Here is a 14798-nt window from a genome sequence, read left to right on the forward strand (position 1 = left end):
AATGGACAATCGACAATTTTTCTCTCTGACTGTGAACTGTCGTTATAACGGACGTTACTGTAACTTTTTTAAAGTTGTTTTCAATATTGAACTCTTTTTCCCTACATCCCGCAGTTTGCACCTGCAAAAAAACGGAAGTAGGCCTACTCCATTAAAAAATATTTGGGATTTCCAATGGGGATCTAGTGATTTCTGCTTTGCTTCATAAAAGTTGAAAAGTTTTAAAGTTCGAAGCCCTTAAAAAACACGTCTGCACGAGCAATCTACTTATGAAGAAGTGGATAGGTTTATTTCAGACAGGGATTGAGCTTCCCAGGTTAAGATGCCTTCGAATGTCCTCGGGTGATAATATAAGTAGAGAGGACAATTAACAAAATTGTTGCAATAACAATACTTTTCATAAAAGAATTGTTGATTAGAAACCAATGGCAAATGTACTCAATCATTAATGGAATTAGTTTTATCGTCAGATCACGGAAAACGGTGACACTTTGGTGCAACCTCTAGAAGTGGCTGAACGGAAAAGACGAACGCGTGGGAGGTGATTGATTAATTGATTAATCGTTAATTGCTTACCAGGCTGACGAGGGTGAAGCATCCCCCGGTGTCCGTTTTGGCGAGGTGCTTCCGCATGTAGCGGAAATAGATGTGTTCAAGGAAGAGAACCAATATTGTGAACAAGATGCCGCATCCGAGCAGCAGGAAAGCGCTCATAAACTGGTTCTCGTCTAGAGGCTTGCTTACGTTCCTTTTGCTGCGTGTAGGTTTGCACGCTCCTTGTAACCAGAAACGTTGCAGCCGCTCCAGGTCACCTGTCGACAACATTAATTAGAAGCAAAAAAATTAGCTAATTAGAAGCAAAAAATTAGCTAATTAGAAGCAAAAAATTAGCTAATTAGAAGCATAATATAAGCAAATAATACTTATTCTAATATTACCAGATAATAGTAGAATAAATAGAGTAACATTATGGTGCGTATCCAATAAGCAAAGTCGTGGTAACCTGGGTCAATAAGACACTTTGGGCTGATGTGCTACGCCATCGGTTCTCCCCATCCCCTTAAAATGTTGCGCACAAGTGCTAACTTGTGCAAAAAAAGTTCACTGACTTGATATTAGTATATTATCAAGAAGTGTATCTGTTCCGACAATAAACACGAAATTTATTAATTGATTTATTGCCGATTTTTATTGATTTATTACTAATTTTATACACGTGATTGGTTTAATTTAACACATTTTATTTTGATTTGATTATATTAGGCCCCTTTCACACGGAGCGAATGCGGATGCGGTTCCGGAAGAAGTTTTACAATTGGAATATACTGAGCCTTTCAGACGAGCCATCCTAAGACGCAAAAATGTTTCTGATGATAAGCCAAAAGAAGGCATAGAATTACCATCAGTTCCCCCGACATTTTTGCGAAAACCAGCTTCGGAAGTTGTGTCATCGGAAACATTTTTGCATGTTAGGACAATGTGGGGGGTTTCCCCCTTGAGACCTCCTCATGTTCCATTTATTGTATCCTTTTGTATTTTTTCATTTATTGTATTTTTTCGTTCTTTTCTAATTTTTGTTTCTAGTTATGTGTATACAATTGCCATGGGCGCTATACTCTGGCTTTTGAAATGTTTTAATTTTGAATTTTTCAACACATTTGGTTTTAAATTCAGTGTTTCTTTTTGAACGCATGTTATTTCTCTGCTATGTATTTGTTTGAAGTCGCTTTTAGCGCTTACAATGCATTTGATGAACTTTTAAATTTTTCTAAATTTTGTTTTTTAAATTTTTTCCCCGATTTGTGTTTCAAGTCTGAGGATAATAACTTACAAAGCTTGTTTTCGCAAAAATGACGGAGGAACTGATGGTAATTCTATGCCTTTTTTTGGCTTAAAATCATCAGAAACATTTTTGCTTCTTTGGACAATGTAGGGGGGAAGGGGGTGGTCTCTTGAGAACGACCTCCTCATTATATATATATATAGTCGAAATAAAGCTTCCTCCGACATAGTCCTGCTACCTACCTGGAGCCAGGGCCGTAACTAGGGTTTTTGCCGCCCGGGACAAGCATTATTTTGCCGCCCCACAACATTAAAAAGTGTTAATTTTGTAATGTGTTCTATGTTCCCACTTAAAACTGCCACCTCCTAAATTCTGCCGCCCGGGCCAGTTGAACCGCCCCCCCCCCCCTAGTTACGGCCCTTCCTGGAGCAATGACTGAAATTGAAAATAATCATGAGCCTGGATCGAGTTTGGCTAAAAGGTAAAATAAATAAGTAATCAATTTCCTTTCTTGTCCAGAAAATTCACCGACAACAATTCACCGCTAGGAAAATTCCCGCCAGGAAAATTCATCGCTGGGAGAATTTACCGACATCAGTGAATGAACGAGTGAGTGAATGAGCGATTAAATGAGTGAATAGACGCGTGAATAAATGATCGAGTGTACGAATAAGCGAAACCGGCCTGTTGACCAAGCCAATCAATCAATCACTGGGTAGCTCATTCATTCATTCTATCACTCACTCGGTCGGTCGCTCCCTCTGTCACACGAACTCAATTACCAGGTCGTTCACTCACCGACTCGCGACGAACTGTTGGCGGTGAATATTCCGTACGTAAACCACCCTTTAGCAATATGACTGGACTTTGATCACAGTGCCCTTTACGCATGATATTCGAAAATTGAATGCGAATGAGATCACATAATGCCCAATTTTTGTTAAAAGTATATATTATATATATATATTTTTTACAAAAATTGACGTTTACATTTTCATTTTATATACCGATTTAATTTACTTGAAAGTTGTTTATAGAAGGCCATAAATAAGCGAGGCGAGGATATTTGTGATCATATTATTACCAATATTTCTCGCTTTTGCCCGAAGAATGTCACGCATGCCCTTGCAGGATTTATTTATATATGTTAGCAGCAGATGGTGCTGACATAAACAAAGAACAAGTTTTACAACAAAATATGAACCGCATCAATTACGGGGGGGGGGGAATGCGGTTCATTATTATTTTCAAACTTTAAATATTTCATAAGAGCTATTGGACACCATACAGTATATTATGTGAAAAGAGGGGCTTTCAAGATTTATATTCCCCCACCTAACCCCGCGTTTAGTAAAAGTAGCCCTAGATTTGCGTCACCGTCTGGTCAACGGTATTCATCGCCTAAGTTACATTGCGTAGTGGAGCCTAGTGAGAGTTTTCTTAGCTTTAAGCTTTGTCCTCCTCCGTTTTAACACTATAATGCGGTATTTCTTATTTTATTTTATTTTTTTTTGTCCTCGTAGCGAAGGTCAATAAAATCTAAAAGCCTTATGCTTTTTTTTTACAATTTGCAACCAAAATCTTGCCTAAAGTGTGAGTCTTGCTGAAATTTGTCTTGAAGTTTTAGCCTCGTATCTTATTAATGAATAATGCTAGAATTACAAAAATATGTCTATTGGAACTTAAACGTAAAGCTATGAATAATGTCTACGTTGAAAACAACTGGCTTTTCTCTTGATGTCTGGAAAATCTTCGATCAAACTGGATTTTCTTTTCTTAATGGATCAAGATCCTTCATCAATCAAGAAACAAATTCCCTTAATAATAAACACATTAATTTCAAAAGCATTCAACTCGACACACAATATATACAAATCTGCTGGATTTTTTATATATTGTGACTATATATACAGGACTATGTAATAAATAACTGGCAGATTTGTTTTAAAAGAGGCAAAGAACATTATTGTAAAAGGTTCAACTGCGTTTCGGCAAACCCTAGAGTCAGATAGAACCCAAATCAAGCCATTTGTGTTTACCCACTGAAAAATTATAGTTATTGTAATCTTAACCAATTTGAAATGTGAAAACACGTATTTTTAGATTGTCCAACCTATGCATCATACAGATGGCGTTACTTCAATAACAATGTAAATTTAAACAAAAGATATTTTCACGCTGAACAACGTTGAAATTTAACATTTTTTAATTTTTTACGAGATGCTCACTGTTTGCAGTCCCTGTAGGAAGATAACTGAAATTGTGGATTGAGGAAGATACTTATATTTTTGTAATCTGACCTAGCTGGAAATGCTTGTCTATCACCGTGAAGGTTGCTGTCATGGTCCCAGGTTCAAACCCGACGGAGGATATGCGGAAGGTATTTTCCCCAATGAGCTTGAGGCGACCACCAATATGGATAAACAGCGCCTCCATTTCCACCCCATTACATTAATGGCATAAATTGCGATAATGTCATAGTTTGTGTTTGTCGAAGTAGTAGCTGTTGGCCATCCCGACGTATTTTATTGCAGTGAGCTTTGCTCAAACAATTAAAAATTGATTGATTGAAAATTTACGTTGTTTTTTACAATTTGCATATCATAAAAATTTTAAGTACGTAATAAATTATAATTTCGCAGCAGCAAATGCATCGACCTTTGGGGGGGGGGGCAGAAACATTTTCTTCCCAAAATATTTTAAGTTATCACTCTTCAAGAATCATTTAAATTACCAGAAATTGGTTTCTATAGTATCGTGGCCCAACTTAACATTTGGGTCACGAAAAACTTCATTCACAGGGGGCTACCTAGATAAGTTAAACAAACCCACTTACAATCCTGTTATAAATGCACTTATTGCGTCATTGGTTTTACTAATTTCGATGAAGAAACAATCCCATGGTTCGCGAAGCTGATATTGTTGTTGATTTTGTGTCGCGGCAGCGAAAGGTCAAGAACTTCGCCTAATGTTGCCTAGATTTGCCTAGATGATGATATACAGGGTGTTTATAATTGAAGTTCTCGTCGAAAACCTACCTACTCTCAGAGCATTTTTCTCAAAAAATACTCATCCGAATGCAGACAAATTTTCAGGATACCTTAATAAGACCATGTGAGACAGATTTATGCAATAAAAATTGTTATATTCCTGACCATCTGGCGCTTTTTCATCGGATTTTCCTCCCCCCTCCCCATGGTCCACCAAGTTTCAATGGAATACGTTCACCAGAACGGGCGCTACATAGGGCTGAGTCGTGTCAGTATATGGGCCATGGGAAAGAAGTGAATCCTATAAAAAGCGTCACTTTTTCACCTGGTGGTCAAAAATTTAACTATTGCTTATTGCATAAATCTCTCTCACATGGTCTCATTAAGATATCCCGAAAATTTTGCTGTCTTCGGACGAGTTAACTTTTGAAAAAAAAAACTACTCAGTTAAAAAATAAACACCCTGTAGATCTTACACCTCCTCTAGTAATAAACCAAAGAAACAACACCCGCTCGTATATCCCATACCGTGTATCGATTACCACGAAATAATGCACCTTAAAATAACAAAAATGCGTGTATTGATAAAAAAAATATGGCAGGTTCATAAAAATCTATTTTAGTTCAGTACTGAGAGAAAAAGTATTATTCCATGACATAAAGCCAAAATAAAGAGAAACACGGAAAAAGAACAAGGAAAGAAGTATTTCTGTTCTGGAAAAGGATCAAAACTAACATTTTAACATTCTCCAGAATTCAGTTCGATTGATATTACACGAAAAAGTACCGAGTGCACCAACACACACACACATATATTTCTCATATCTGCTATTTCTCACGATATAAGATAGGAGGGGAAAAAAAACCCCGTTTTTTCCGAACTCTAGGGCTTTTTAGGAATTCTTTATGAAACAAAACAAAAAATTTCTTTGTAGTTGTTGGATCTCGTGGCCTTAGGGGTAACAGAAGACTATATGTACTCGATCGTTCGCTATTCTCTGAAAGGAACCGAAAAACGTTGCTGTACTCTTGATAAGTTTGGGAAAGGAAATAAAAATCCTTGAAGGGAAAGTGTTTAGCGGAGAATTTCATTTCTTTCGTCTTCAACGTTCGTTTCGGGCTTTATCTTTTCTACCTTTCCTCGTGAAAGCCGGAATAAGACGTAATTGGGAAAAGAGATTTTTTTTTTTTTCCTTCAAGTTTTTCCCGAATGTAGACATGTTATCAAGAGCCATTTTGTTTAGTTCATTCTTTTCTCTTGAAAATCTTTTCATGCCGATGGATAAAAATTTCGTATATTTTTTCCTCTCTCTCTCTTCGCGTTGAGTTGTTTCAATATACGAGTGTTTGTAGTTTCGATCGTTTCACATGATGTGTTGATAATATCCTTAAAACTTATAATGTAATATTTCAAATTTATATTAGGAATTAATTCTTCATTGATATTGTTCCCATTGCAACTGCCACCGTCAACTATATATAAGTATTTTGTGCCGTTCCCTCTCCTTTTCATTTATTATATTGCAATTATCATTTGTTATAATTGTGTTGAATTTTTTGTAAATATCTATTCTATAATGTTGTGATTGCCAATATGAGCCAAGTAGCCAAGTCATCTTTTTGGCATTTTTCCCCCTCTGTTTCTTGTATAATATCGTTTTCTTGAAGATAAGATATATTGATTGGTTAAAAAATTATTTTGAAGGAATGTCTTCTTTTGCATTTGGATTACTGGTATTTTCACACGTATTTTATATCCAAACCATGGGCGGAGATACTTGCCCCCTCCCCCAGCGTCAAACGTGGAGTGGGCAGATCTAATGTATATGTGTATATATGAATTGACATCGTCATCATCGTGCCCCCCCCAGCAATAATGGCCTTGCCCCCCCCCCCAGACTTCCAAGTCTATCTCCGCCTATGATCCAAACTACTGCTAACTACTGCGGAATTTCCATAGTTTCTACGGAGTTCCATCACAAAATATGGAACTACGAAGAATCGGGAAAAGACACCCTAATTTCTAGAAACTCTTCTTTCGTTTAAGGACTTCTTTGAATTCTATTATCCTAAGGCAACTGTAATAAGGATCTACATGTAGTGGCTATATATTATCCTATAGAGTACAAAATGACGTCACGCAAAGACCGCATCTCCCAACAATAAATATGAAAGCCCAGAATTATAATATAAGAATATAATAATATATCAAATTAGTAACAAATCAACCAATTAACATAAAAAGGTACGGTTTGCACTGAGATAACTTCTCATGGTTTACAGCCGGGGTGGCCAACCCAAGGCACGCCATGTTATTAGGAGTGGTATGCGAACGCTTTTCAAAACTTAAAGCAGGTGACTTCCATGTTTCCATCGAATAAATTCTCTCCACCTTTTCAAACAATCCTTTTCTTATTAGTGCTGGTCTTGTAAGCTGTCAAACCTATATTTAGTAACACAAGAACTTTTAAAATAATAATTATGTGTTGACTTCGTATTCAATGCGTTTCTGCTCAGCTTATTATTCTTTGGCGCAGTTGCTGAACGTCCCATGTGTAGGAGATTCAAGATCGTCCACACAGGGAACATGCATCTGCATAATACAATTACATTGCACATCCATGAATTTTTGGTGGATACGAGGAGGGTCAAAATCCTCTCACAAAGTTTATTGGGGGGGGGGGGGTACGATAGACGTTGAAGATGGTACCAATGAATTAAACGATAAACTGAAAACCAATCAAAAAAGAAACAAACAAAAAAACGTACCATTTTCTCTGTATTGTATCATTACTTTATTGAACATACTGAGATATTTGGATTTCTTTGGTAAGGCGAAACCATAACCAGTCATTGCGTACCAAGTACCAACAGTGAGAAGGCGACACTCGTTGTCTTGACCGGCAAGGTATTCTAATACAGTCGCGTCGTATATAAAAGCGTCCAGTTCACTGTGGAAATAAAGAGTAAATATGAGTAAATAGTCAATGTGCTCGACTGAGTAAATATGCTCAAGTATTTGCCTAAATAATAAATTTTAATTTATTTTCAAGAAACCTGGTCTAAAACAAACAATATTGCTACTATATTCTCAATTGTAAGTCATTGAGAGATTTATGTAAATCACATTACCCACTACTTTTTGAAATAAGTTCCGTGAGATCGCAGTGCACCTTCACCGAATAAATTCAAAATCTCCTAGAAAACTGTAACCTTAAATTTTATAATCGAAAATTTTTTTAGAAAATACTTGTAAACACTCAGAATTTTTTTTTTTGAATACTTGAAATGAGATTTAATTTTTGAAATTATAATGTCCAAATAATGTTCGATAATGTACGGTAATCGTAGTTCTCGAAAACTGAGTGAAGAATCGTAGAAAAGTTCGTATAGTTTGTGTAAACAAACCAGTCGACAATTTCTTGAAGTTTGTGCGGAGAATCGTAGACAATTCGTTGAAAATTGTGTAAAAGATCGTAAATAAGATTTCTTGGATTCCATAAAGAATCATAGACATTTTTTTTAAAAATCATGTGAAGAATCATAGCCAATTTTTTAAAAATCATGTGAAGAATCATAGCCAATTTTTTAGAAATCATGTGAAGAATCATAGACAATTTTTTAAAAATCATGTGAAGAATCATAGCCAATTTTTTAAAAATCATGTGAAGAATCATAGGCATTTTTTTAAAAATCATGTGAAGAATCATAGCCAATTTTTTAAAAATCATGTGAAGAATCATAGACAATTTTTTAAAAATCATGTGAAGAATCATAGCCAATTTTTTAAAAATCATGTGAAGAATCATAGCCAATTTTTTAAAAATCATGTGAAGAATCATAGCCAATTTTTTAAAAATCATGTGAAGAATCATAGAAAAGTTTTTGAATACTGAGTGAAGAATTATAGACAATTTCTTAATGATTGTACGTAAAATCGCTTATAATTTCTTCAAGATTTTGTAAAGAAATATGGACGATTTGTTGAAGATTTTTTTTTCCGAAATAAAAACTAACATAATTGCCTTATCGGTGTAAGCGCTGCAATTCTCCAAAAATTATGTATTCAAAAATGTTAGGGATTCATAGGGTAGGGCCATATCCCACTAAACTATTAGTCGGCCGTGGTAGGGCGCAAAATACGGAAATTACAATATTCCGTTAGAAAACAAAATGGACATCAAATAACAAATTGATGTATCAAATTCACATTAACGATCAATTTTACATAGCGATATAGAACAATATAAAAAATAATACGAAATCATGAAGTAGTTAAAAGCCAGTAAGAATAAATACATATGTATTCTATGAGCAATATTTTAAACGAATACATAATCATAGCATTAGAATGATAATAAATACGTGTAATATAAATTCTTATTAAAAATATTCCCATATTAACTAGGATTAAAACATTTTAAAACGAAATAGCATTTAATCATAAATATGACATTTGTGTTCGAAAATTATAAAAAAAAACATACTGTATATTAAAAGAAAAAAAAATTTAATAAAGAGGATAATTAGCATAATTGTTTTTTTATACTATGCAAATATTTACTATGTAAACTTTTGCATTTAATTTTATGTTGATAATTTCTTCTTTAATGAATCGACTTACGAAATGAGGGAGCAAAAAATTTAAGACATCAATTGAATTACTAAATTAATTATTAGATATTTTCATAAGTATAACGTAAGTGAGGAAAAATAAATTAAAGTTTTAACGTTGTTTATGATGAAATTATTCTTGTTGTGTGTCTAAGATATTGAAGCAAAACGTGAATTTCAAGGGAACGGCATCCTTTTGAACTCGATGAATTAATAATCTTGTTGCGAAACAAATTTGTTAGATTTGTTTCGCGTCTTTTAGCTTCGGGGGAAGATTAATTCCAATAAATTTTTATTCGCTTTGATACAAGTGGAGAAAATTTCTTAGTAATGGAAGCGAAAACAAATCGTATTTCTATTTGTAGATTTTGTATCCAAGAGCTTTCCTTTGATAAATATTTAATACGAACACATATATTTTTAAAAATAAAATTTATAAATTTCAGGGATTATACAAAGCAAGAATCTGAACTCTTACGAGACTTTGACTGACAGTATTGTTCGTTGAGGCATTTTTTTTTAAATTGCAAAAGAATGTATGTCTACTACTGAAGCTTGCATATGCTAGAGCAGTGGTTCTCAACCTAGGGCCGTATGGCCCCCTTGCGGTCCTGGGATATTCTAGGGGGGGGGGGGCACGGTAGAAAATCAGAAGAAAGGTGATCCACGACGCGTGGTGAAAGGAATCATAGAGAGCTGTGAGAAAAGCTTTAAAAGTGAAACATGGTTGAAAAATATTACTACTTTCACAATTCATCAGATCCGTCCATAAACTAACGAACCATCACACGGTTCGTTTAGAAGCGGGTATCTAAACCCTTGGGTCTGAGTGGGCATGACCCGGGTCTTCATGTCTATAACGGAGGGAGGGGGACTGCACTACATGGGATCTGGAACTATAATTTGCATATATAAGCTGTTACTCCCAGCTAAAAATGGAGGGTCGTCAGAGCAACGGTTGATATGTTGGGAGGGTCGATTTATTGAGCATGTTCGTTGAATCGTCCCATATTTTACACAGATCGTTTTTTACAATATAGTTTGACTCCTGGGAGAGATGATAATCCATCATTTGGAATCCGTGCCTAGTCAAGGTTCCAGAGATTCATCTAATTTATTAAAATTTCATTCATAATAAAAAAATAGACAGTATCTCCCTCTTGGATGAGGGTAGAGGGGGCCCTGGATAGGACAGGGGGGCCACGAGAAAAAAATGTGATTCATAGGTGGGGGGCATGAGCTGAAAAAGGTTAAGAAACACTGTGGTAGAGGGGAACTTGTTTAAGGACCTGATGTGCGCACAGGTGGTAATTTTGATTGTTGTATAAATAAGTGATAAATAAATATGAGTTGTTGCGCAATAGTAACGTGCAAGAACAATTCGCGGAAAAATTTGTCTTGGATGTATAGTTTATCGTTTGGTGGATTAATAGTGCCGTCGGAGACATGGACATGGAGAAGAACGGTTGATAGCTTCGTAAGTAGTTTTTAAATCTTCCCGTGGTGAGCGCGAGACATTCAACCATAATAAGGCGTTATTAAGTGTGACGGAATAGTTACGGACTCGCATCGCAAGGTCCCGGATTCGAACCTTACCGCCGTCACAGTGGTGGTTAGCTGAAGTTGTGGTTTTCTGTGATTTTTCAACTTCGAGGCGCGAATGCAAGCTGACCTCCCCATCAAAAAGTCTCGCCACAGAGAGCAACAAACGGTACAAGTGTAATTCAATCACTATACCCCACTCACCTCACTTCTGAAATGCAGATGACAACACTGAAAAATCAGACGCAACACTAGATACGCCATCAGACTGTTAATTACACACACTGTTACACTTCCGACACAACTCACTAGATAGTGTTAATTGCCCATAGATGGCGATAGATTTGATTTGAGTTGAGCTCGGTTTGAAAGAAACAAAAAGAAAGAAAGGGTCAGAGTTTTTTTAGTTTCATTTAATTTATAACGTATGAATATACAGTCGAATCTCATTTTAACGAACAATGCTCTAATCCCCGCAGATAAGTTTACATGGGAACAATTCAAAAACCTGGGATTACTTTATAACGAAATTTCGTTGTAAGGAAGTGATTTCTCCGGTCTCTTGGAGTTCGTTAAAACGAGATTCGACTGTATTAATTCTCTGTCGACGCAACATTGCGTACATAATGTATGTAATGTTTGCAGTGAGCCCAATTGATATTTCCAACGTTGAAAATCATCGTTTGGATTCAGCAGTTGCCATCCGCATAAGTTAATTGCGAATTGTGAAAATTTATACTCCTTTTCTGATATAATATTCTAATTTAAAAGTTAGATGACAGCATCAATCGCTCTGGGTGCGCTTTTTTTCTGTGTACCCAGAGAAAATATAATAACCTGTGTAACAATTTCTTTCCTACCTAATGTGACTAGGCGACATTTTTCGGCACTTATATGTTTACTATGTGACCCAAATTTTAATGGACTCATTTTTTTTTTCAATTAGCGCTTTTGAAAATATTTCATTTATTGTTATTAATTCGCAATCGTTTGATTGACAGTAATTCAATTGGTAATTCAATTCATTCAAAAAAATGGTGAATTTTTTTTTTTTTTGGGACATGCGTGCTTTTTCGCCCTCTTCAGTAGCTGCCCCTGCATAGAACCAAACAGCATGTTTTTCGAAGATCATCTTCACGGGTGAAGGAGTTAAATACCAGAAGACGTTTCCAAGGCATATTAACCACTTCACGTACAAGCGTTTGGCAAGTAATTTGGATTACCTCTATTTGGTGAATTGATGATGGATCTGGTAATCTTTTGCTATTTTAACCACACGTTAGAAAAATAAAGAAGGCGGAAATAAAAAAAATATGAAGTGGCGAAAAAGTATAATGGATAAGGTACAGAAGAGTTTTCCTTTAGCTGTCTTTCCACGGTCACCCTGCGTGTTCTATTTCGCTCTTACATGTATTGATGCATTATATGTGTGGGGGGAAAAATTAATCCTTAACTGGAGCATAGAAAAGAAAGAAGGGGAAGGAAGAGTAACTTCCGTATTAATAAGGTTACTATAAAGCATAGTTTCCAACCTTTTTTGTCCCATCGCCCCCTTCTTCATAAATGTTTTTCTTTCATCGCCCCCCAGCGCAATCTAACCCATAGGATCCAGGACGCCCCCTTGGAACATTCCATCGCCCCCAAGGGGGTGTTAACGCCCACGTTGAGAATCACTGCTATAAAGCATTACGATGGAGAAGAGAGACGAAAGAAAACACAGAGCATTGTTTGAATTTATTAAACTGGTGTTTGGACTTAATATTAGCTCGCCATCAGAAAGAGGTTTAAAAATAGTATAAGTAAAGCGCCCTCTATGTCTTCATATGTGAGTTTCAGATATGCCCACATTTTTTAGACTAAGTTATGAGTGTTCTTATAAGTTAATCGTTCAGCTTTTAAAATTTTCTTTTATATACAAGGAAAATAATTCAGTAATCATCTGTGTGCGAGTTGTACCTGAAGTGCACGTTAGGTCATTTTAGTCCTGATACTGTATTTGCTTTTACAGAGGATATAGAGAATTTTTGTTAGTGGGGGGACGGGCTAACGTTGTAAGAGCTATTAGCTGAGTTAGGAGGCTGCCCATGCACAGTCCCGTTCAGCATTCATACATATGCTCTAAGGAAAGAAAACGTCTGTCCTCCGTAGTTTAATGGTTAGAACACTCGCCCAGACAGTGAAAGATCGGTGGTTCGTTTTCCCACAGGGGAATGTGAATTTTTTTTCCGAACTATATACATCTCGATCTCCGCTTGGTTATCCAGGCTTTCGTAGTTCGTATGAACAGCGGAGAGTGACATCGCACTCGTTTCTCTCTAAAAGCTATGATCATTTTGAATTGTTCCTGAATTTCATTAAATTCCTGCTTCAATATACAAAAACAAAATATATTTGTCTTTTTATGTATACAACTACAATCGCAATATAATTATTAATGCTTAGATGAATCTTTTCCCGCCCTGTCAGAGTGAGGGCGCGGTTACACTATACAAATTTTACGTGCAAGCAGTAAGCGTATCGGTTACGTGTAACCAGTAGGCTTATTGGTTGTTTCTTTTCAAGTTTTGTAAAAGATATACTATCAAACTTTTATAATGTAATTCCAGCCTGAATTTAGGAATTGTATTGTGAAGAAGGATGAGGGAGAAAAGCCAAAATTCGAATAAAATAATGTAAAAACTCACTTCCTTTTGACGGCGGTTATCCCTTCCTTAACGGATGACCTGTTGAATTTTTTCATGTATTTGTACATTCTGTTCTTGTTGATTTTGAGCACCGCTTCTGTATTTCCATGAGGTATTGTGCCATATCTGAACGGAGGATCCGTAATTTGAGGATTCTGCAGCTGTAAATGCCGATAAAAAAAATACATAAATATCTAAATTGAGTTGAAACCGCAATAAAATTTATGAAAAAAATACTTTGATTTTCAAGGTTTATAGATACAAAACGTTCCACAGATTCGTACGAAATTTAATTTTGTAAGTAAATTAAACTCTTTTCCCAGACAATGTAAGTCTCTTCTTATTCGTGTCGAAAAATGGGTTTTAATTCCCTTTCTTGTGATGCTCAATTTATAACTATGAAGGAAGAAAATATTTACTTCATTTTTTTTTTGGATTGAAAAGAATAAGAAGGAAGAAATAAAGTGTGATCACAAGTAATTATCGTACAACCAGAGCCAGATTTCCTTATAGGTTTAAACAGACTTCAGCCTAGCGCCCCGAGGGCCTCAAAAATCTCAAGTTATTTTTTGAAGATATTGCGAAAAGATCAAATTTTAACACGTCGAAGTAAAACGTTTAGAATTTTGTTACTTGACATTACACATGTTCTGTGACTTTTACTCCTTGGTCAGTAGGAGTTGGACACACGCTGTTTCCAAAAGTCTGTGTCCGTTTTGGTGTTTAGACATTTTCTCGAATTTCTGGAATAAATCTGAAATTTCTGTCAGGTGAACCCCACGCATGTACTCACAATTTCCCGTGAAAATTTAATCATGAATTAGTGGACCACACACACACACAACAAATAATTTAATAATAATTTAATAACAAAAAACAGGTTTTTTATCAAACCTGTATGATAGAATGAATGCCGCAAATGATTTGTAACTTTCACAAAAAATATTGTACTAACTTTGTGTAATATAAATGTATTTGATTAAAAAAAAATTCCAATTTTCGTCTCATGTTTTGAGCTAATAAGACGCGGAGTTTCCAACAATTTTTTATGAAATTAATAGAAATATTGACACTACACGTGAGACATCTTGTGTATGAATTTATTATGTCACGATTTATTATTCAATGAAAGAGGGTGTCTCATGTGTCCAATTTTTCTGTGAACTTCAGAAAAATTGTTTGGAA

The 14798-nt window shown here is 35.6% G+C and overlaps 1 protein-coding gene across 1 annotated transcript in view; it reads right to left on the reverse strand.

Annotated features, from left to right (window-relative positions):
- The window catches only part of LOC149082556 (glutamate receptor ionotropic, NMDA 2B-like), a 226025-nt gene that overhangs the window by 16932 nt on the left and 194295 nt on the right, over window positions 1-14798 (reverse strand). Inside the window, exons 12-14 of the mRNA XM_089235799.1 lie at window positions 13614-13774; window positions 7543-7724; window positions 577-812 (exon numbers count right to left, since the gene is read on the reverse strand). Of these exons, the coding sequence (XP_089091925.1) occupies window positions 577-812; window positions 7543-7724; window positions 13614-13774 (579 nt within the window). The remainder of the gene's footprint in view (window positions 1-576; window positions 813-7542; window positions 7725-13613; window positions 13775-14798) is intronic.

Source organism: Pholcus phalangioides, unplaced genomic scaffold, assembly GCF_987345545.1.
Source record: "Pholcus phalangioides strain wild (caught in Gottingen) unplaced genomic scaffold, Ppha-v1.0 ptg000009l_1, whole genome shotgun sequence".
NCBI lineage: Eukaryota > Metazoa > Arthropoda > Arachnida > Araneae > Pholcidae > Pholcus > Pholcus phalangioides.